The sequence below is a fragment of the Falco rusticolus genome, chromosome 7 (assembly GCF_015220075.1).
Source record: "Falco rusticolus isolate bFalRus1 chromosome 7, bFalRus1.pri, whole genome shotgun sequence".
Lineage (NCBI taxonomy): Eukaryota > Metazoa > Chordata > Aves > Falconiformes > Falconidae > Falco > Falco rusticolus.
Window position 1 is genome coordinate 28,558,001 of NC_051193.1, and position 23,891 is coordinate 28,581,891.

At 38.0% G+C, this 23,891-nt stretch overlaps 1 protein-coding gene across 2 annotated transcripts in view; it reads left to right on the plus strand.

Moving 5' to 3' along the window:
• The window catches only part of ADSS1 (adenylosuccinate synthase 1), a 31,848-nt gene extending 11,438 nt beyond the window's left edge, over positions 1–20,410 (plus strand). For both annotated transcript variants that reach the window (XM_037395369.1, XM_037395368.1), the window contains exons 2-13: positions 4,153–4,255; positions 5,670–5,732; positions 6,507–6,557; positions 6,894–6,960; positions 8,081–8,188; positions 8,535–8,616; positions 9,565–9,691; positions 10,836–10,990; positions 12,165–12,289; positions 14,249–14,346; positions 15,529–15,678; positions 17,100–20,410. In XM_037395369.1, the coding sequence (XP_037251266.1) occupies positions 4,153–4,255; positions 5,670–5,732; positions 6,507–6,557; positions 6,894–6,960; positions 8,081–8,188; positions 8,535–8,616; positions 9,565–9,691; positions 10,836–10,990; positions 12,165–12,289; positions 14,249–14,346; positions 15,529–15,678; positions 17,100–17,152 (1,182 nt within the window). In that variant the 3' untranslated portion in view covers positions 17,153–20,410. The remainder of the gene's footprint in view (positions 1–4,152; positions 4,256–5,669; positions 5,733–6,506; positions 6,558–6,893; positions 6,961–8,080; positions 8,189–8,534; positions 8,617–9,564; positions 9,692–10,835; positions 10,991–12,164; positions 12,290–14,248; positions 14,347–15,528; positions 15,679–17,099) is intronic.
• The last annotated feature ends 3,481 nt before the right edge of the window (positions 20,411–23,891 follow it).

Below are 23,891 nucleotides of genomic sequence, written 5' to 3' on the forward strand. Positions count from 1 at the left end.
GGAGCACCTCCTCTCCATCCTTCACTGGCCTGGGTGCCTGCAGCGTGGTTGCTCTCACATATTCTCGCTCCTCTCTCCAGCTGCAGTTGCTGGTGGTTTTGGTTTTTTCCCACCTTCTTAAATAAGTTATCACAGAGGTGCTACCACTGTTGCTGATGAGTTTGGACCTGGCCAGCCGTGGGTCTGCCTTGGAGCCAGCTGGCATTGGCTCCATTAAGCATGGGAGAAGCTTCTAGCAGCTTCTCACAGAAGCCACCCCTGTAGTCCCTCTGCTACCAAAATCTTGCCACACATACCCAAAACAGCAATGCATGACTTCAAAGAAAGTTATATTTTTTGAGGTGCCTGATTTCAGTGTGAAGAACTGTAACACCTACCAAATAGTTAGAAACAAGCATTTATCTGCTCTCGAACTTTAATGTAGTTGATAACAGAGAACAGCAGCTATGGCTGCACAGGCAAAAACTATTGCTGTTTCTAGGCAGTGCCTCAAAGAAAGGATTTTTTTGTGCTCTCTAGAGATGAACTTCCTAAATGATATTTTGATCTTTTTATTGCTATAATGTGTTACCTGTCCTCTTTTCTTTGGCATGCTCAATACTTTCTAAAGTCCTACTTCATTGCTGCAGTTTGCTGTACTTGATAGCCCCAATCACCTGCATCTGGTAGGTTTCCTGCATTTGGTACATCTCATACTAGAGTCGCTAGAGATTAAAGTAGATTAACAGAGGGACACAAGTGTTGCTAAACATGTTGGAATCACTGCAGGAGCAGTAAGGAGGGTTTTGGATTGAAGTGGATGCTAATGTTCAAGACCCTGCTGTCATCCCAGTTGAACTCTTAGCCTTTTGGAGCTTTAACAGCCTTCCTAATGGTTCCTTCTTGGGAACAGAACTTTCCGCACCAGAATAGCTTAATGAGGATGCCCAGGCTTTCCAGATTTTGGAAGTGAATGTTAATTGTTATTTCTGGTCATACCATTTTGCGATACAGATGATGCCGCAGTGGCACTGATGATTAGTCTGTCAGAAGTTGTTGCCTTAATGTTCCCTTCATTGGAGAAGTTCTTGAAGAACCACAAAAGAAGGTAGATACCATCTCTAGAGGTCTAGGAAAGTTCAAATAATGAAAGATAAATAAAATTCAGGGGAGATCAGTGGTGCACAGCCCAGATTCTGTGAGCTGGGTCTGGGTATTAAACAGAAGCTCATGCAGAGGTATATTTGAAGCAAGGTCCAAGCAGAGATGCCAAAGGTCTCTTGATCCAAGTTGAAGCATCTTGGTGGTCCAGAGAATACTTACTGGGGGTGTTAGTGTTGCCATCACTTTAATGAAATACCATTTGAGGAAAAGAAGTGTAGTGTACCAGGTAGTTCTCTGCACCTTCAATCATGTAATCTTTAGGTTAAGCCCATGCAAGTTTTTAGGTTTCCCTTATGCTTTGTAAGCAAAAGAAGTGGCTCGTGTAGACTCTCAGAACTCAAGTAAAATTAGAAAAGGAGTAGATACCTTGTAATATCTGAGCTATTTGACTGCCAATATGCTGTTAGAATAGCTATGAATGTGAGAAATTACTGAGAGGACTAGATAACAAAGTATCTCATCACATCAGTGGTATATTTTGTAAGTTCAGTCCTGTCTGTTGGGCAATTCAGTGCTCTGCTACAACTTTATATTGCAAAAATGTAATGAATTGAGCTGTAAAAATACACTCAGAAGTCACTTTTTTTAGGAAATGCAGACCAACATGAGCAGTGCACGAAAACGGTTCCAGAGTTATCAACACTAGCTTTAAATTAGAGAAGTGCTGTTTTATAAGGTCAGTCACTGAATTCTTGATTTATATTATCAGTCTAGAGGGACTGAAAGTGGATTCAGAAATTTTGGCAATTAAAGGATGTATCATAGCTGCTGATGTTTCTGTGCTTCAGCATTTTTTTATGTATGTCAGCTTTCACAGCTGATTGATCAAATGTCTCTTTTTAAGCATTTGCCAAGGAAAGAGACCGCATTTGTCTGGGTGTCAGTTATTCAGGAAAATTTTCAAAAGCATAAGCATTCTCACGCAGGTATATCTCACCTTCTAAAATTTTAGGATACAAGAAAACACTTCTGGCTATAATTTAAGAATGCTGTTATTTCAGATTGTGAATCCTCAAGCCTGATTTCGTTTGTTCATATTCATGTTGATTAAGGAAAGCAGCTTGTAATAACTGTAGTATGAGTTGACAGCAAATAGTTTTGATGAAGCCTGGTTCCCCATTTTTTGGGGAAACGTGAAAGTTGTTATTTGTAGAAATTACATCAGTATTAGATGGAGTTCACTCTTCTGAAGTTTCCATCTTGCTGCTGTCTATAGGCAAGCAGAAAAGGAAAGCTGATTGTCTCAGATATTACTACCACTTTCTCAAGCCTGATTCTGCTATAATAAAATTAACTCATGTTTCAACCACTGCATTCCATCCAGTCTCAGGCCTCTTAAATATCACGTAAAGGAGTCCCTTGCATGATTTAATAGCCTGCTAGATAGTTCAGTACCTTAAACTAGATCCGGGTCCTACAACTGACTTAATGTATCTGGGAGGCAGGCTGAATACCCAGGATGGTTCTGCTTTCTTCAGAAGTCTCTGGACAAGTTATAACTCTGTATTAGCAGGACACTTGGGAGTCCTTTCCAGCTCAAGGATGAGCTATGCAGCAGTTTGCTAAATCAAGTGAGATCTGTGCATGCACCAGTTTGTTACAACTACTCAGCTGCCACTTAGCAAGCAGATTATCTGTTTAAACTTCATTGTTGAGCTGGCATCTTCCAAAACATGAGGCTTACTTTTGTCATATTTAAAGGCATATTAAAGGCATCCCATTACTTTAAAAAAAATTGATTTTTTTTTAAATAACCTGCAGCTTTTATTTTCTTAATGTTGTGTTTCAGTAGATATCCACATTTTGAAAGGAATGTCAGTTGCTATTTTTCTGTATATTATATGCAAACAAATGGGCAAATGAGTAAATGAAGAGTAGATGAAACTGTTGAAGAACATGTTAGATTATTAATTTTTATAGATGACTGTCAGTTTTCAGAGTTTTCATAGAACAACTCTACGTATTCAGCCAACACTCTTATTTATTTGCAAATTACCAGTGACAGTTTCAGTTCTACTTCCAGTAGATGACTTCATTCTAGACACTTATACATCATTCATGTATAATCCATGAAGATTTGTAATCATTTTGAACAATGGAAGGCCTATAGCACCAGGGCAGACAAGTACTCAGATTTCCCAACCTTATCATTAGGAGAAAAAGTTACATCATGACAGAACAGCAGCAAACATCAAGCCTGTTGAGAAAACCAATTTTTAAAACTCTTTACTCTTTCTGTTCAAATCAGCTCATGATCTTGATTTACTCACCTCTTCCCAAGTTTGTGTGTTCAAGTCATCATTCTCTTTTAAAGCTGTTTCTGAAAAACTAGTTTCTTGAGGAAAATACCAGCTCCCATTCTCAGGTCTGGTAGATAGTTGTGTAAGGTATGAGTTGTAGCAGACACCATACAGTGGTGGTGGTGTTAACTGGGAAGTTCATACCTTGACAAGGAGATTTTGTGAAGCTGCAAAGACTACGTATACTCCCAACTTTATGCAGACCTTCCATCTTGTTAGAAGCAGTAGCTGTTTGCAGGTGGGCAGGCAGGAGGAGCTTCCATTTGGAAGGAAATACTGGGTGTTGTAGGTTTAAACCTGAAGAAATGACCATGCACAGAAGATGCCCTGAAAAGATGGGACTGTGTAGGCATGTCAGAGACAGGACTCTGTGGGTGGTAGTTCGATCCGGTTTTGTTCCCAGAAAGTTTCAGTTCTCTTCTAGCTTCTGCCACCACTCCTGCATTTACTCTTGCTCTGCCCCAGTCCTAATGGTGTCATTCTGCTTTGTAATTCTACACAGTCCTGCTGAAATCTGTCAGCCCCCTAATTGTCCTGTCTGAGCCTTTTTTTCAATACCACAGCGTCTCCAGAACCTATAAGGTGGAGAAAACAGTGACCTAAGACATGAATATATAAAGACAGAAAGATGATCTTCTCAGATCATCTGCTGAGAGTTCAGAGTGGTGATATAAGACTGTTAATCTTCAGGTGTTTCTTTCTGTTGCAGGGTGGGAATAACGCAGGCCATACTGTGGTTGTTGATGGGAAAGAATATGATTTTCACCTATTTCCTAGTGGCATCATTAATCCAAAGGCAATTTCTTTTATTGGTAAGACTATTTTGGAATTTATTAAATAAAATAACATCACATGGTGGGTAGCTGCAACCATATTTTATAGTAGCAAGCAAAGAAAGACATATAGGTAACTGTTAGATTTGCTTTAGCTTCAGCTGTCTGACGTTTATTTCACTGCTGCTTTAACATGAAGAGTTACACTACTTCCAGTATCAGTTTAGTTTCTGCTACTAGAAGACTGGAAGTTTCTTTCTATTGTGTTGTTCTTCCTTATACTTCATGGTACAAGTTTGGAATCCATCCTCTACTTGTGCACTCCTTTTATACTTGCAGAAATATATATGCTATTCTTTGAGGACACAACCCCAGCACTTAAGCTAAATAAATAACATAACTTATGTCTGGCATCTCCTTACTGACTTTCCAGAAACAGGCCCCAAGATACAGGGCTCTGCTTGGAGGGCTGTCATCCAGCCTCCTTTTTGTTCGCATTACCAACTGTTTAAGGTGATGTTGTATTTCACTGTAAAGACACTCAATGCAGATGGCATCATAAAAATGTTTGCATTGCTTACTGGACCTTAAGCTCGTATTTAAGTGGTAGGCAAATTTAAGCCTTTTACTTGTGACAGAAAAATATATACAAAATGTGCAAGAAATGAGTGTTAAGTTTTAGTGAGTCATGGTGTTTCAGTTTTGTTTCATTTTATAATTTCCAAATGGATGATTTAAATGCATGAAACATACTTTTTCTGTCTGCTAGATATGGTGTATTGTCTTGCTTTCTGATTTACTCCCTTGCCGGTTAGTAAAGACTATAACTTAAGTTGTCCTAAATTTAGGGTGAGGCAGGCTCTTGCATATATTTCTGACGTTCCCAAGAAGGAAGCAGCAGCTGTTTCCAGCCCACTACATCACTAATTTTCCATGTCTCATCAGCAATGCTCTGTATTGCTTGTGGATTCGATATTGTAGCTCAAAAACAGGGAGAAGGCATTGCTAATGTATTACAGCACTAGTTTGAGCTGAGTTTAAAACAAATATGTGAATATTGAAGAAAACTTAAATATTGTCACACAGGCTTGTCAGTGTTGTAAGGCCACAGGCTTCTTTGAGCTTTTACAAGTGAACAATTGAGGCTGAAGTTGTGGTTGAAAGTCCACCACAAAGAAAGGCAAGAATTCGCTTACCTCAGCTGGCTTCAGAGCAGGCCCAGCATTCACATCTGAAACAGGCAGGCTCTGTTTTCTCTCTCTTTTAGCAGGCTTGTAGCTGCTTACCCAAGATGAGGATTTATCTAAAAAGTTCTCAAGATCGCTTTGTGAGAAATATGAGAAACTTGGTCTTTTTAAATAAAACTTCAGGCAGCAAATGTTTAACATGCCTTACATCCTACAAATGAGTATTTTATTTCCTGCTTTAAAATAAATAATTTATGTTCCTAAAGGTAATGGAGTGGTTATACATTTACCAGGCCTGTTTGAAGAAGCTGAAAAGAATGAAAAGAAAGGTTTGTATAGAGTCATTTTTAACCTTTCTTTATACTGGCAGCAGGTTGAGGGGTTTTTTTAAGCCTTTGTTTCTGACCATAAATACTCAATGCAATAACATTCTGGATTTTAAATAATGAGGAAAACCATATTAAAAATGTTGAATTGTATTGTAGTTTTCAGACAGATTGTCAATAGCCATCTTTTAATGGGTTTTCAGGGAGTTTTATAGCATTTGATAATACTTTAGATAGTTAATAAATTGCCACACACTTTAGAAAAGCTTCCTGTCACCTCAAAGTGAGATGATTTAACCCAGAGTTTCTGTGTCCCCATTTCTGTGCCCAAATGTAAACTCACTTGGTTCTACTTTGGGCAAGGCTTTGGACCAGATGACCTTCTAAGGTCCTTTGCATCGTAAATCGGTTTATGATTGTATATATAAAAATTCTCTACTTTCTGAGGCACAAATGAAGTTTAAGTGATTTATCATATAGTGATTATGCATTAAATAAGAATGTTTCCTTAAAATTAGAATTATGTGTAAGCCACACAATTCTGGCATTAAGAAGAAGTGAGTATCTTTATCCGTAACAAAATGAGAAAGCTGGAAAAGTAAAAAATGAGAAAAGTTTAATAAAAACATTGCTGATATTTGATACTATGGTTTATCCATTTTGTCTTTAAGAAGCTATGTGAACTAGAAGAAGGACATAGAAAAACTGAAAGCAAACCTCAAAAGTCTGGCCAGTCAGCACAGCTGAAATCCTGCTTTTCTTTATATCTTCTGACAGGTTTAAAAGATTGGGAGAAAAGACTGATTATATCAGATAGAGCACATATAGGTAAGTGATGATGGAAGGGGAGAAAACTCACAGAGGTTTGCTTAGCTTATGGTGCTAAACTACGTTATTACTCCACAGAGCGGTCATTTATTTGATCTAATACGGCTTCTTTATATGTTGTGTATCTAAAGCATAATCATAGAATTTGTATTCACTAAAGAGTAATGTTTTACATGTTTTCACAATGTTTAAGGAATACTTGCTTTGTTTTCATGTAGGGGAGGCCTGTGCACTATCAATGATAACAAAGCCTTTCTCTTGGAATTGTAGATGTCTGTGATTTAAATAATGTTTTTCTTTGGTCTCCCACTGTGTCCATTTGATTTTCCATTGCAGTGTTTGACTTTCACCAGGCAGTAGATGGGCTCCAGGAAGTGCAACGTCAAGCACAAGAAGGAAAAAAGTAAATATTTTGAGCACCTTCATTTAATGAATAAGTATGCAAATTTGAAAAACTGGTGTGATTTTGGAAAGCAGAAATGTATCTCTAAAGAGCCTTGCTGATGTTAGTAATTCTGTGACTTTGTCTTGCTCCTGTTTATGTTAGTGAACAAACTGAGGTATTACTGAAAAGGCAGGGTATGAATTCTTTTATTTCCTTTTTCCAGTTCCCTGCAGCGTATAGAGAGATTTTGAAATTCCTACCAAATCCTCACAACTGATTTCCATTAACATGATGCTAAACATCCAGTTTGATATCAGGCTAGTGATGCTTTTTTGAATCAGGCCCCTGAAGCATTGATGCAATTTACTGTATATTTGCTTATACTTCATGGAGATAGTAGTTTCTATTTCAATTTTAATCTTACACTTTAGCAGAGTATGTAACTATTTGTACTTTGTTATTCTGGTTTCTGAGAGACAAAGGGTAATGTGGACACACTGTATTTTTCTCTGTCTGTTAGGTTTTGATCCCATTGGACAATTTCAGCCAAACTTAAGATACAAATAGAGATCTCAAAATTACTGTATTTCTAAAATGCACATGAAAATAGGCATGCAGGTAGGGAAACAGTTTCATTTTTATCCTCATCAAGGTAAAGACTGCAACAGTTCATAGGACAGAGATCGTTTGAATAATGCAAAGCCATAGGAAACCAGTTTGATCGCTCACAGAACTGGTTGTTGTTTATAACTGTAGGCAGTGCTGCAACTGTGAACATGTGAAAATTACATTTGTTTCCTCTTGTTTGTGGTAAGGGATGTAGTAGTACCACAGGGAGAGTACAGTAACCATTATTACTGTATAATACATGTATATACACACATCGTTTCAACTAAGCTTGTGTCAGTCAGACCCGAGGCTTAATGCTTTACTGCATGCTGTGAATATTAGCAATATTTATGCAAATCCACTGGAGCATGAAAAATGCTATATATTATTATAGAACTGTAATAATTCTTTTATGTCTCAGACTTCCTGCCCAGTATATGATATACTGAAGAGCTTTAACAAAATTACTTAGCATAGAGTATATTTTTAAATATATTTATACATGTTTGGGGTGGTTCTTCTTAATCAGTATTGGCACAACAAAGAAGGGGATTGGACCAACATATTCTTCCAAAGCAGCACGAACAGGCCTTCGAATTTGTGACCTCCTTTCTGACTTCGACGAATTTTCTTCAAGGTACAACTTTTTTAATTTCTAAATGTTAATGTTAGAGTGATACATTTTGGCTGATAGATGTGCTTTTAAGAAGATGTTTTTAAATACATCTGAATTTTATATATGAATTGTCTAGAAGGAGAAGAAAACTGAAAAGAATGTGTGTATATTGATACTACTTCACAGAGTTTCTCCTAATTTAAAATACAGTTTTCTACATTGAGAAATACACTGGCTGATGTATTGAAATTCTGGGTATTTTTCTCCCTATAGCTCTCAGTATATACTGTGTATAATCCGAGTTCTTGCCAAAAGTTCTATGAACAGTAGCTATGTCCTTCATAGATACAATTTCAATATTTTACAGATTTAAAAATCTGGCACAACAATACAAGTCAATGTTTCCCACCTTGGAAATAGATATAGAAGGACAATTGAAAAAGCTAAAGGTAAGGATTTAACACTTGTAATATTTGTTCAGTTTCAGGGAAAGTATAGAAGAAAATAGTAATATTTGTTTTCATTAATAGAGTTAAAATGAAATGACGAGAACAACTACTTACAAAACCTAATTCATTAATTTAAATTAAAAATGCATATCTTCATTGTTTGAAGTGTTTTAATAGGCAGCAGCTATGCACTGCAATAGAATGTTCTCTTATTGTGGGCATCAAAATAAATTTAGTGGATGATTTAATTATCTATAATATTTTACTTAACATAACTGTTGTGTTAAAGTAGCCAAGTGAATGCAGGGTGACACTTCCAGTTAGCTGTCTCCAGCCGTGACTGATCTAGTCTGTCTGAGAGACTTCCATCGTTATTGAAGAATTTTTTGTGGAAGCTGTGTTTCAAGATCTTGCTGTTATAAGAAAAATGTCTATTTATACATAAATTCAAAAGAGCCACTATAGTAGAACATCTTTTGTGAATATGGAAGAAAAAGGATGTTAAGAAAATTTCTTACCTTTCCCAAGTTTTGGCTGATAATTGTTCAAAGCTGACACCCTACCTTTAAAGATATTCTTTAATATTAATGAGTAGTGGTTTGGTTTTTTTTTTCTTTTGGAGCTTGCACTACTAAGTCCCCCTCTCTGTCTAAACTTTACACACATTATATAGAAACTATATCAATAAAATAAGTAGACGTACAACATCTGTGTGAATAGAAAAGGTGCAGAAATTATGGCATTCTAATGCCATAACAAGTCATGTTTTCTTATGTGAGTAGCTCAATACACTGAACCTTTAACTAAAGGTTGTATTTTTCAAGTAAAATACAGTTATGGAGGCTGGTGTGTTAGGGTTATCTGTATGTTCCATGTTTCAAAAGTGAACACTGTTCCCTGCTTCCCACCATTGTCTGAGGAAGCTGACATTTCCACTCAAATTGGCAGGCGTATGCTGAAAAAATAAGACCCATGGTTCGAGATGGTGTCTATTTTATGTATGAAGCCCTTCATGGCTCTCCAAAGAAGATTCTTGTTGAAGGAGCCAATGCAGCATTACTTGATATTGACTTTGGTAAGTTAAATTCTAAACTCAATTTAACTCTGAAGAGATGAGTTTTATTTTGATTTGTGTTTATATAAGCAGGAAGTTAAAGAAACAAAATAGTACAGATCTTCCAAAAGTAGAGTAAGGCAGAGATTGTATCATTAATGGGATCGAATGCTTAGGGTTTAAATATCAATTTTTACTGAAGTTTATTCCAGTGGAGTTGAAATTTCACTCTAGATATTGTCTTTATTGCTTCTAAATGTGTGTACGATGCACATTGCCATACATTCCAGGCATTCGTAGTGCTGCTGAGATAATTCCCCTGCAGTGGAGGGAGGATTAAACTGGTGCAGATAACCCGTAAGCCTAGCTTCTTCAGTTGATGTCTGCTCTGCTCTCTTACCAAAAGTCTAATTAAATGACTTAGGTCTCCATGAAGACGAAATGAAGAGCTGGAGAGATTTTCTAAGATCATTAATAACCTCTTAAGTCTTAGACAATTTGCTGCAGATACAGAGAGTTACTTGTGTAGAGCGCTGGGAATGTCAGACTGTGACCTTTACACCAGGCTCTCCATGGACGTAGTGAAATATTTTCTCTGGTACACAGGACAGTGGAAAAAGCTTTGCACAGCAGCATCATCCTATAATAGATCCAGTGCCTAATGGAAGTAGTATGGAGATGCTTTTAAATTTATGCCTTGTGGGCATTCCTCAGTGGAAGCTGGAAAGAATGAATGCAGAAAAGCTGACACATTGGAACAGGTAGCACATACTTGATAGATCTGTAAATATAGGAAAATACTGTATTTTCTTATTTGTCTTTGTGAACTTCTTGCTCACTAATAATATGCTTATATAAATTGTCAGGATGAGTAAGCTATTTGAGTGGAAAAAATCCTTCATTTTAAGGGGTTTCTGTGGAGCATAGAAATCTAAATACATATTATTCACTACAGGAGGAAGCAGTTTAGGTAAGAATGGGTAAATTTGTTCTCTTAAAAGCAAAATGGGAGCATGCAGTAAGAAGAATTTGCCCCGCTTTTTGGCTGCTGTTTGTTTAGCTGTAAGCAAACATACAGGTGAAAATCTCCTTTTAACTCAAAGGAAAACCAGGCTTTGTTTCTTATCATTGCTGAAACGGAGTTGTGCTGTTGTGTGTTTGACAGGCACGTATCCTTTCGTGACTTCATCGAACTGCACTGTAGGCGGTGTATGCACTGGACTTGGTGTTCCTCCTCAGCATGTTGGTGACGTGTATGGTGTGGTGAAGGCATATACTACTCGGGTGGGAATTGGAGCCTTCCCCACTGAGCAGATTAACGTAGGTTTAATGTTATGAAATGCAGTATATACAGTTGCCAAAAAATAAGGTCAATGGAATGGGATAAGGGTATACCAATGATAAATAAGCACTGTGATAATAATGTCGAGCAATCGCACTCGGAAGAGAGGAGAATTACATCATAAACTTAAGGTTTCAGAGGAGAGAAACAATAGAAAATGATGTTACATTACAGTGACCACGCTTCTGTTGTAATGAATTATGTGAAAACAGATTTCATCATTTTATGTAATATTAGGTGCATTTTTCAGTGGCAAGAGTTTGTTGTGGACTGAAACTTGTCAGTGCATCACAGGAAAACTTAAACTACAAGATACAACTTCTGTGCTTAACAGCCTGTGTTCTGTGTGATTTGGAGAATAAATGTGTGTGCATCAGCCAGTCATGCACAAATAGATCAATAAAAAGAAGTGGAGAGGTTCTGATTCTTTTAAACTGTCTATTGTATTTTCATTATCAAGAACCTAAAAAGCTCAGGGTATCGATTATGCGCTACACACAGAGCAATCTCTAGGTCAGTGGTCTGAATCTAATGTAAGGATTTAGTCACTATAATCCTTTCTCTAACGGCTCAAATGAATTGGTGATATCCTTCAGTTTTATGAATCATGAGAGTAAAGTTTCTTCTTCATTTTTAACACATAATAAATGCTGCCAGCCAGAAGGGAACAGTCAGCAGTCTTCTATTGTGGTAGAACCTATGAGCCCTGGGCATGGTCAAGGAGTCTGTTGACCTTGACGTCATGCAGACATTGCTCTTGTCCCAAGCATTTACAGTCTTCCCCCCCCCCCCAATAGATGCCAAAAGACCAAATGAAGAAATTAAACACAAAATTAAAAACAGGGCTGAAATGTCAAGGAAATCTTCCTGTCAGGTGAAGGAAGGAAAGTTTCTCCTTATAACCACTTCATGTTCTGTTAAGTAAGTGTTTTAGAAACGCTAGTGATTGAAAAACAAAAATCCTCTGCATGAAGGGCTTTATTCTCTGCCTTAGTTCTCTCCTAATGAAACTTAATTATTTTTTCTTTTTCTTTTTGTACAAAAAAGCCTTGGAATTGAACAACTGTATTTTTCTTGTTAGTAATCTATATTTATATTGGTTTTCCTGCTATTTTTCAGTGAAATACCATCAGTATTCTTTCTGTCTTTTAGGAAATTGGAGATCTTTTACAGTCCCGTGGCCACGAGTGGGGAGTAACGACAGGCAGAAAGAGACGCTGTGGCTGGTTAGATCTTGTCATTTTGAAATATGCTCATATGATCAACGGATTCACTGCGTAAGCATCACAGATTTTGCGCTACATTTGGAAGTGATAATTTTGTGCTTCGCAGAATAAATATGTAGGTAACATTAATATAAGTCCAGTAAAGTGTTACATTTTAAGCAGTAAAATAATTCACAATGGGCAACTGAGAATTGTCTTGGTGCTATTAATAATCTAATTACTTCGACTTGTTTTTGTTCAAATCAAGTGATTTTACAACATCGTAGCAGTGACTTTTTTCACATATGTTTCCATTTTGCTTACATCAAATGGCCAGTGTAGATGGGACCAATATAGTAGTTTTCTGACAGTATGCTCTAGTATTCTTGATACAGTGCTTTTGTATTGACTTCTGTTGTGATCTAAAAGCTGCTGGTTTTGAGCTTTGATTGACTCTAATGGATCATACCTGTAGGGCCCATTCTGTATCATTTGGAACCCCTACTTCTTTAAGTGAAATAAGTGGGATGACATGAAGGGTATGGCAACTGACACAGCTTTCATTCCAATCCCAACAGGTTCATGTCTTTACAAAATGCAGTCTGATATTGCATTATAAATTCTGCTTTTAATGGGCTAAGATTTATTCTCTTCAGGACTAAGTGACATACTTGGTTGATATATGTACTTTGAATTATAAAATAATTTTAAAATGACATTTTAAAGGAAAAATGGCGGTTTAAAAGAAGTGTTCAAGACCATAATGCCTTCAAGCTAGCTTATGTCTAATGCTAAAATGCGAGTAACTGTCACAAGCCATTAATTTATAACTGATTTTCAGAAAGGTTGCAAAAGTTTCATTACAGGTTTGTTCATATAAAGTGTAGGCTTATTCATGCATCCAGGCAAACTTATTCACATATGCAAACACGTGACCTTGGGCATCTTAATGTCTGAGACTTATGCAGGTGATGTCACAAAGGAACAATGATCTTTGTTTGTTGATTTATCAGAAGGGTTTTTAATTTTTTTTTCCATTGGATTTATATTTCTCTTTAACTTACACAGCTCTAGTTTATATGGAAATAGTATTAGGAAGGTGTCATGTTTCCTTCCATTTCAGTTCTATACAATTACTGCACTTCTATCAACAAAACTATTTCACCTCTGGTAACTGTGACAGCTAAAAAACATGGGGAGATAAAACTTCTAAAAAGTTGGATGAACTGGCTCTATACTGCTTCTTTCCCAAAAGGTCTTTTTATTTAATCATTGTGCGCATCACATGCTTACTGAGCACATATAGCATGGACTATTATGCCCATACCTGTCTAAATCCTGTGCTACTCATATTCTTACCAGACAAGGTTTGGCATATTGTTTCTAGAAAAATTGACTAGTTTTAAAATGCAATTTTATTCTGATCAGTGAATGCTACAGTGTCTTTTTGAGGTTCCATTTCTGTGTTCAAATGTGTTCATTCACAAGATGAAAAAGGTTCAGAAAACTGACAACCCTGACGGCACAGCCCAGGCACTGAAAGTCAGGCTGGGATCCTTCCTACTGAACTGTATACATGATTTTAGTAGCCACGTTATGCTTGTGAAGTATGTTTTAAAAGTGTAGTTTAGTAAATAAGTCTGCCTTATAGTTGGTGTAAATTAGTAGGAGTAAAAGAAATACTCCCTTAGCAGCGATGTAAATGCCATCATGCACACCTAAACCAAGTCCAGCAAGTGCCACTTTACATAGTCAGCTTTCACTGTGTTTTCATGCAGTGAATTGAGTACTGGGCCCCTGCATGAGCAGCTAAGCATTTGGAAATGTCTTAGTAACTCAGTCGTGTATTCATCCTAGAAGCGTGAATTCAATTAACAATGTTCATAGTTTAATATATTTGTGTACTTCTGCTTGCTGGGTTGCCTGAGCTGGATTTGTGAATTCAAAACTAGAAAGGAAAAAAACACCAAACTCTTAAAGAGGAGATTAATCATTTGTGTATCTAACCAGTTGTTTTTTTTTTCTGTTCAGTTTGGCATTAACAAAACTGGATATTCTTGATGTCCTTGATGAAATTAAAATTGGTGTTGCTTACAAATTGGGTGGAAAAAGAATTCCCTATTTTCCAGGTATGTTGTTAAATATGTATGTTCATTTCTCTCTTTCCTGCCTGTTAAGTCACACCTGTTGGGAAAGGCTGTTTGCTTTTTAAAATTGGGCTCTATTTCTTTTTCATTAGACCTTCTGTAGAAATTTGTGGAACTGTAGTATCAGTATAAAGACTTCTGTATCAGTACATTAACATTTTCCGTTCACCTTGCATCTCTATGTATAATGACAAAGTTCAGAGCAAATAAAATCTTGTGTTAGGGCCTCTGTGTCTTGTCCCATTAGATATTTTTTGTACTGACAACACCAGGGATATGAAAGTCAGCAGGACTCAAGTCAGTGACTGTGTGTCATTGGCAATAGCCTTTAATGAAGTAAAGTAAAAATAAAAGCAGTGCTTAAGCTGTCCAGAAATGAGACAGATACAAGCAGAATCAAGCTGCTCATGGTGTACCATCATATAACTGTAATTAACTGCAGTAACATTCTGGTTAATAAAAATATATAATGCCTCTCAATGCGATTCATCTTAAAGTTTTAAAGATGTAGTAATACATAATCTTCTTACATTAGTGATGTTTTCAAGATACCTGTAACAGTCTGTGTCAAGGTGAGGGGTTTGTTCTGTTGAGATGGGGGGGGTTGGAGGGATGGGGGGTGCTGGTAGCAACCAGCTTTCCCACCAGTGGTGGTAGTTCCTGGCTGTGCACACAGTGAAAATTCCAGTGGGGAGAAGCTTGAAGACATCTAGGTTTTTAGCAAGCCTGATAAAACCCTAATTAAATTAGGGTTACTTAGATTAATCTGTAAAGATAAAAACATTTAAAACAGTAGTGCCTTGTCTACAGGAGGACTTCTATTATGTGTAAATCTGAACCAAAGCGGAACTACTAGAAACTTCAAATAATTTGTTTCCTTAAAAATAGTACTGTAGCTTTCTGACAACATAGAGTACATCGTATGGTTTTTAGAAAAGGAAACTGGATTCGTGGGTCCTCTTGAATCGGTTATCTTTCGAAGTAATAAAAATTATTATTAGTTAAGAATGAATGAAAATGAATGAACCAACCAGCAGAAATACTGGGTTTTTTCATTTACCAGACAGTAAACACTCAAAAGACTTTGTTGGTCAAGAACCATAGATGCGTTGTTTTGAGGTAGAGCAGCTAAAATCAATGATGACAAAAATTGTTCTCCCCCAGCTAATCAGGAGATACTACAGAAGGTGGAAGTAGAGTATGAAACAATGCCTGGGTGGAAGACTGACACAACTGGTGCACGAAAATGGGAGGACCTCCCACCCAAGGCTCAGAATTACATCCGCTGCGTGGAAAACCATGTTGGAGTACCCGGTAAATCTTCCTGTAGACGTACATGTGAGGAACACCTATGTAGAAGTGCTCAACTCATTAGTCAGGGAGTGGCTTGATCTGGGCAGGAGGCAATGGAAGTACCTGTAGTTGGGCTGATGATGGTAAATGACAGCTTGCCAAGAAGCAGCAAAGGGTGATGTTCTGCAGGAAGGTTGGCAGTGTTGCAAAGAGCTCCAAGCTGCTGCTGACAAGGATTTAACAGGAGGAAGGTTAAAAGCATATTGCTTTTTGGCAAACTGCCACTTTCTGACAGTGAAAACTTTGGAATCTGTGCACCATGCTTCAGTGCAGTTAGTCTAATGTCCTAATCTCTTCCTTTCACTTCACTTCCTGCACTACATCCCTGTTTGAACATAGACTTTCCCGGCCCCCTTTTCCATACTTACCTGTATAAGGAGATGTATTGTGTACATACAGGATTGTTTAGCCCAATTCTGTCACTTTGGTCACAGTAAGATTCTCATTTTTTCAATCTCCAAAGGTTAAGCCATCCAGTTTTCTTCAAATCTAATTGCTAGAGCTCTCTCTAGAGGCACCAAGACTGAAGTATGGCATGAACAGTGGAGTTAGGAAGGGAAAATTTCTACAGTAGCAAACTTAAAAAGCTGGCACGTGTGCTGGTTTTTTCCTCCATAAAGCACATCAAATGTCACATCTGGGGAGTACAGCCTAGTTCCAACTGTGGCAATTTCAGTATTTTTCATGGATTAGGAAGCAACTGATAGCAGAGCCTGAAACTCAGTGAATGGCCCGTGTGTGGTCATGGACACAGATGAGGGCAATGGGATATGTAAATGAAATTCCCCTTACTTTACTTTTCTGGCTGTCTGTGAAGGCAGGGTGCCTTGGTGGGTTTGATGGTGAAAGGAGACCTACCTACAGTCAATTCAATAGTATCTATGGGCAATAAAAACTGTAGTGGAACAATTACAATATTTGGGGTGACTGCTCACACTGTATAATGTTTTTAATTGCAGCCTTATATATTTAAGAATATTTTAGCATGTGTGCGTCACTATCACCTGATCCACATCATGAAGACTTCAGTCTGGCAGAGCTCTTGCTTCTTTGTGAAGGGATTTAGCTAGTCATCCTATCACTCAAGACCTGCAGTTAAACCTGCAACAAACATAGTTGACCTTCCGTTAAGCCTTACATCTGCAATGCTTTGTTTATGATATAATTATTTCATACTTTCAAACTTCAGTATATTATACTTCTAGTCTGGTAGGGCAGCAGGAGTAATGCTATTTTTGACAGTAAAGCTTCCTAGCATTGTATTTCAGTACAAAGTTGGCCAGTTTGTGGTGAAGCATCATGAAAGGTGAAAATTATTCCAGCTCATTGATTATAATATTTACTTTCAGTAATTGTCCTAATAGACGTGTTTTTCTCCCTAGTTAAATGGGTCGGAGTTGGAAAATCAAGAGAGTCGATGATCCAGCTGTTTTAATCAAATGAAGAACTTCAGTGAGAGAAGCACAATTTGGCATTCATCCGTTCCTTACTGCTTCCTCTTTGAATGGAGATGCTATTTAAAAGAAACATGTTCTTCTAAGAATTGAATAGAAACAAAAATATATTCTATATTGTAACATTTTATTTATCTTTAAGTTCTTAGTAAATTCAGGGTAAAATCTTGGTGGCCATCATAAAAAAAAAGTATTCTTAAAAAAAAAGGAAAAAATATTTTTTTTTAAATTTGAGCCATGTTACTATTTGAAAGTATTTTACATCCATATAGTCATTTCTTCTTGCTGAAACCAGTATTAAGCCTTTTCCAGTAGTTACTGGGTAACTTTAGAGTTGTGAAGCTTGGATTTGTTCTTCAGCTTCAAATGTTAAAATGTCTATGTATCTGGGTTGGCACTGGTAAGACAGATACCATGTACTTAAATTGGTTGGATTATACAGATTCTCAGTTTCTAAAATACAGCAGAGTTGGGTAGGTATTTGACTGCCCAAAGCAAAGCAAACACAATTATCTATAGTTCTTAAATAATGATTTTTTTAATAACCCACTAAAATGAATGGAGACCAGCTAAAGTATTTTTATCACAGAGCCTGTCCTAGTAACTGAGGTAACATCTGTAGAAAGGTCGAACTGGAGAAAGTTGACCTGTCTTAATAATTCTTCCAAATATCCTGGAGACTGTCAGATGTGCAGTCTTTACTTTATACAGTGGAGAAGGAGTGAGTGAAGGTGGAAGGAAGAAGAGTCCTCAGGGTGCAAAACACATGGGAAGCGTGGAACTGAGACAGCATGCTGTGTTTTCTCAGTGAACCTGAGACATTTCTTCCTGCTTGTGCAGTGATTTCCAAAGTTTTACTGTAGTTCTCTGTTGAGGAACTTGGGACTTGTGGCTCTGTAAGACACACTTGCTTCCACAGCTCCTAGGTTTCCAAGAATAAATCAATGCATGACATAATGATGACTGCTGCAGTATTTACACCCCTCACACATTTTGACCTTCCTCAGCAAAATGCAATGCCTATTTATAGAAGGGGATGACATGTGGCAGCCAGGGTTGAGACATGTAGAAGCTGTGGAGAGGTCCAGAATCTTCAAGAATACACTTGGATTTCTTTGTGGATCTTCTAATTCATAATGGTTATGCATCAAGAGCTCTCATAAAAGGCCTAGCTCTTGCAGAGGAAAAAAGTTACACTAGAAATGGAGTTATTCCCTAACTGCAGAACTTTTTGAATAAATGTTCCTTTTCTATATATGTCTCGGAGAGCTATAACAATATTTTTGTATCATTCCCAGGGACTGTGGAAACAGCATCACAACCCCAGTAATGCCATTATGTAGTATGTGAAAATAGCCCTTTTCTGAGATGATAACTCCAAGGATACAAAATTACATTCTTTGCATCAGAGATGGGGGAAAAGTAAAAACCTGTGCAGAATATAGTCATACTCATTCCCCTTGTTTTTTATCACTCAGTAGTAAGTAACAGTTAATGTTCTAACCCATTTGTGTCAAGAAGCAATTACAGAAGTACCTGTACAAGCACATAGCGAGCACTAAATTTAACTGATTAAACTGATTTACAGATGTCTTGCTGCTTGTAAAGCAGAAATTTTACACCTTCTGGCTGCAGTGCTGTCTCTTCAAACCCCAGTTCATCACAGACTGTGGCTTTATGCTACAAGCAAATACCCTTTATCTTGGGGCGGGGGAGCCAAAGCTGTGAATCCTTAATTCAGCTACAACTCCTTTGTCCATCTTTGACAAGTTGTTTAATCTCCTTGCTACTCTTTTTGCAATTTGTGAAATGGCAGTTAGGAATACATCCTCACCTCTTTTTACACTGTTTTTTGGAGTTAAGACCTGCAGTCCCTGCTCTGACATCGATGAGGAGGCTCTCCCCATCATATTTGTGGGTGTTGTAATGAAAGAGCAATGAGATTTCTGACCTTATTTAATGTTTGCAAAGCACTTCTGAAAGATGCTTGGTAAGTGCTAATTATTACAAGCACTGTGAAATGTGCCTCATTTATAGTGAGGTAATTTAAGCATAAGGATGCTGGGAGGTACAGTAATTTTTTGTGTTCACATGGCTTAAGCTTGTGCCATTGGCCCTACTGGATGATCCAGACCTGTTCCTTTTCTGGGCCCCATCTTCATCAGTGCATTTGTACTAGGAGATTGCCGCTATGTTTAAGCTTTGGTTGATTTATAGGCAAAGTCCACAATGACTAACAAGGCACTCAGTGTGCTGAATAACTGGATTAAGTGATCAACTCTAAATGATGTAGTGGGCATATTGAAAAAAAATTATGGTTTATGGCTTAATTTTCACAGGATTACTTTCTCTTGTTCACCTAATCTTTTTATTTTCCATTAAGTAATTTTTCCATTAAGTCTCCGTTAGATCTACATTGCCTGTCTCTCCATGCAAGGATTTATCAAAAACCCAGTGATGTTGTCAGTGGGCATGATGTAATGGGCAATCCTCCTGCGACTTATCTGTCACCGTAACGAATAATGTCATGCATTTTATTTCATAGCATGGATTTTTTTAAATGAAATTTCTACTCCTATTGAATTTCATGTGTTGTCATTGAGTTAAACGTGAATAAGTTCAGGCTTTTACTGAAAAGCTCTTTAACCTACTGAGTGACACAATGCTTAATAAGAACATTTTTATGTAAATTTGCTTTTACTGTGGCTGTTTCCCATGTGTATTACTTTGTATTGAATTTCATTTTAATAACAATCACTGTGATGCATTTAATTTCTTCTTTCTCCCCAGCCGAATGCAATAATAATGATTAAAACTGGTTGATGCATCATCCTGTTAGATATCTGGATGGAAGAATAAGCGTAAATGTCTACCAAAGTGGCGTAATTTGTAGTAAAGATTATAGTTTTTTAGAATTAGCAATTACTGATTCACTCATGCACATTAATGTATTTGACAAATTTTCTCACACTTACCCTTACAATATGGCCTTCACAGTCAGGTATATGCTTCCTAACACATGCAGTATAGGATTTTGAAGCTTATGTAATTTTTAATTTGGCTATATATAGTATTACAGTTCTGGTATAATGCACTTAGAAAAGAAAAGAAAATTAAGCATTTCCATAGCAATGTACAAACTATAGTTACACCTTATGCAGATTTTTTCAGATGAATTTTGGATCCACACCTGTTTATTCTGTCCTGCAAAGACATGTATTAAAACCAATTTAAAGTAACAGTGCTTCGCCTCTATTTCTCCCTTCTTTTTTTTTTCTTTCTTCTTTTTTTTAAACACGATGCACTTCATACAAAAATCTGGTTCAATATTTCATAGATTTTAAAAAGTAACTAGTGGCATTGCTGAATGAATGGTGATTTTCTTTCGATGTACAGATTCTATGTTTGGCTTTTTTTTTTACATATTGTATAAACTTTGTTACACCATCCCATTTGCAGATTGACTGGCGATCCACCTTTACCACCAGGGATTCATGGTTAGTCATCTTTAGTTAGCTCACCTGAGCGAGCAATAGTTTTATGAAGAAAAAACTCATTTTCTAATGAATGCAAAAATGTTATTGCTGTAGCAGCTGGCTCAGAAGAACTGATGTGAACTCCATATAGCTCTTTATCAACAGCCTGTGCTAGAAAGAAAAGGTAGGTGCTGGCTGAGATAAGTAATTATCACCTCTAAAATTTGGGTGGCCTTCAGAGAAGTACTGTTAGGGCTTTCAGAAGCCTTTATAGAAATCACTCTTTTTCTCATCTGTTTTAGAAGGAGCCTGGAACAGCAGGTGAGTGACCTCCAGTAACTAACAGCAGGTTAATACACAATTCAGGGCAATGGCTGAGAGCTCTATGAGAAATGTTTTGGTAATTAACTAGTGTTTCTTCATTTCCATTGCATCGGTTTGTATATATATATATGTATAAATTCACATCGAATGGCCTTTGGTAGCTGAAGCATTGGAAGCAGTTTCATCTAACTCTAAATGATACTGGCAACACCCAAGGCAGCCAGAACCCCCCAAAACTAAGGGAGTCTGTCTTTGCTGAAATTACCCACAGGGAAAACACTCTGGTTTGTTCCTGGTCTGGCTGTTGTCTGTCACCCTGGAGAGCTGAGTCTTAGAATTGGGAGAGATGAAAGAAGATAGACAGCCCAGTAAAAATGGGAACAATGCGACTGTCTTGCCTTCGGAGAGTTGCAACTAATAGATGATTTCCTGCCCCTACCCACTTCCTAGTAGTACTTAACATGAGGTCAAGCATTAGCCCGCTCCTTATTCCTCATGGAAGGGGCCCAGCTTCCTTTAACATTTCATATCTGTCAGAGAGCTGGTTTCAAGGCTGGTTTGCAAAAGGATGAACTGACATCACCCTTTTAACCAGGCATCACGCAAGAAAAAAATCCAGCTCCAACCATCTTACGTGTAGAAGTTGTACCAGTTTGTGGTATAGCCACTCTGTCTGGGGAGTAGCCTGTGGATTTGTTGGCTACTAATTTAATAGTTTGTTAGTGCTGGTTTTGTCGCTTTACTAGATCCATGTCGCCAATGAATAAAAAGGGTCCCTGAGGCGTGGAGCCTGGTTGATCATCACAGTGCTGCATGGGGTTCGTGGTGTGTGAGAAGAGGTACTGTACAGCCTGCTTCAGGGAGATCGGAGAATGGGATCTTCCCAAATCACAGGTCCATCACAAACAAGCTTTGGTAAGGAACACCTTTTACTCTTGGATGGGGCTGGCTGAACCCTTACATATCACTCAAATTTAAAGTAAAAAATTATCCTTGTAGATGTGAGCCATAGAGTGAGGCATTAAAGAAGTAAAATCTATGTAAGGATTTCAAGACTTTGCCTTTTAATCTCTTAAAAACTCAAAGGAAATCAGTTGTTCTGAAATAGCTTCACGTGTTGTTACTATCTTTACGTTTCTGGAGTAAAGACTATGCATCAGTCCTAAGAGACTTTAAGAAAAAAAAGCTAACAAACAGGCAAGAAGGTCTTCCTGTAAGCACATACACTTTATAGCTTCCTTTAATATAGAAAGTTTTGATGAACAGCTGTGTTTTTCAGTGGTTGGAAACAGTAGAAATTGTATCACTGTCTGCAGAATGCCTTTGGCAAGGGAATGTCTTTGTCAAGAAAAAATGTAACACTCGAATGTTTTTGCAATCTTGAGATAGCGTACCCTTCCTTTGACAGGCGTTACCTTTTAGAAGTTGAGTACATACACCAGAGTTTACATTACAGTCCTGTAAATAGCGCCTCAGACAACAGTGTTGGGTTTCAGGAGATGCCTTTACAGTGCTTGATAAGTGGCAGAGCGCTTCAGACAGTTTAGGTGGCTGCTGAAATCCTTAAAATACCCTGGGCAGAAGCACTGGAGACGTATTTTCTTAAGGATTGTTGAATATAGTCAACTATACATGGCCTTACAGCAGAGGTGGCAGTGTCCATCTTCATCTTGCCCTATATGAGACAAAACTTTTAATGCTAACTGGGCCTGATTCTTCAACTGTGTGGAAACGGTGTTTGCCGCTGAGGTTTGTGGAAGCTGGGCTGGCTGTAAATGGACCCATGCAAGGGGTGCTGGAGTCAGCCTCTGGTGAGTCTGACAATGACAAACTTGGTAAATACAATGCATTAGCAGTCGCTCATAAAACGGTGTTTCTTGCTTCTGATGAGGAAACTCCCAGTTAGAAACCTGTTGTATTTAGAGTTACGTTTCCACTGAGATTCTTAAAATAGTGCAGTGCTCTGGAATGAATGGAAACCTGTCCTTTGAGTTCTGAATTCCAGCGTGGCTGACAACAAATGGCAAAGACCTTGATAAGCTTCAGAGCTGGGCAACAGAAAGCTCATGATGCTCAGGAAGAAGCTCAGGGTTCCCCGTGTCTCAGGACAGCCTGGGAGGCACCTGGCTGAGGAGCAGCTCTGCTAAAAAGGACCTGAGGTTTACAGCAGAGGCCAGGGTGACTATAAGCCAGTGATGCTCTTGCATCTTGAATAAAGCAGATGGCCTACTGGGCTATGCCAGGAGATGGAGGGAGGTTATTTCCCATTACTCATGTTGGTGGTGAGTACCACTGATTCGTGCTAAATGTCCACTGGCACCCGTTGTAATAGCATGTTTTGTGTCCTTAGTAAATGGGTGAAAAAGAAAAGGAGAACTGGGGAGAAGATCCTTGTTGCAAGAATCACCCTTGCCATAGGTAAGCTACAGTCCCATGGCATAGTGACATGCACATCGGTGCTACAGTTACAACTTCACTGCTTAGTTAGCATCATATAGCGTCAAAACCAGGCGATTCATGTATTTTGAACTTTGTGTTTTGTACTCCAGTTTCCTTCTGCTTCAGTTTTTCCAGCCATTGAGGCTGTGCCCTTGCGGTGGCTTCATCCTGCTCTGCCACGACTGTTATCACTGTTCCACGCTTTGGTTTGCACTATGTAGTAGTGTACCCAGCATGGAAACTGGGTTCCTTTCTCATGAAATTGAACAAGAGATGCTCTCCAGCAGTGCCCCCTCTATGTTCCAGATGCCAATCAGAGTTCAGTCCATGGGACTGGACAAGAGCTGGGCAGAAGCAACTTTCCGCGTACAATGTGGATATTGGGTCCTGGGCACCAACTGCTTTGCGTATTTGGTCCTGTAGCGCTGCACTGCTTGCTAATACACAGGTTTTGAACGTCAGCCACTCCGTCTTCCCTTAT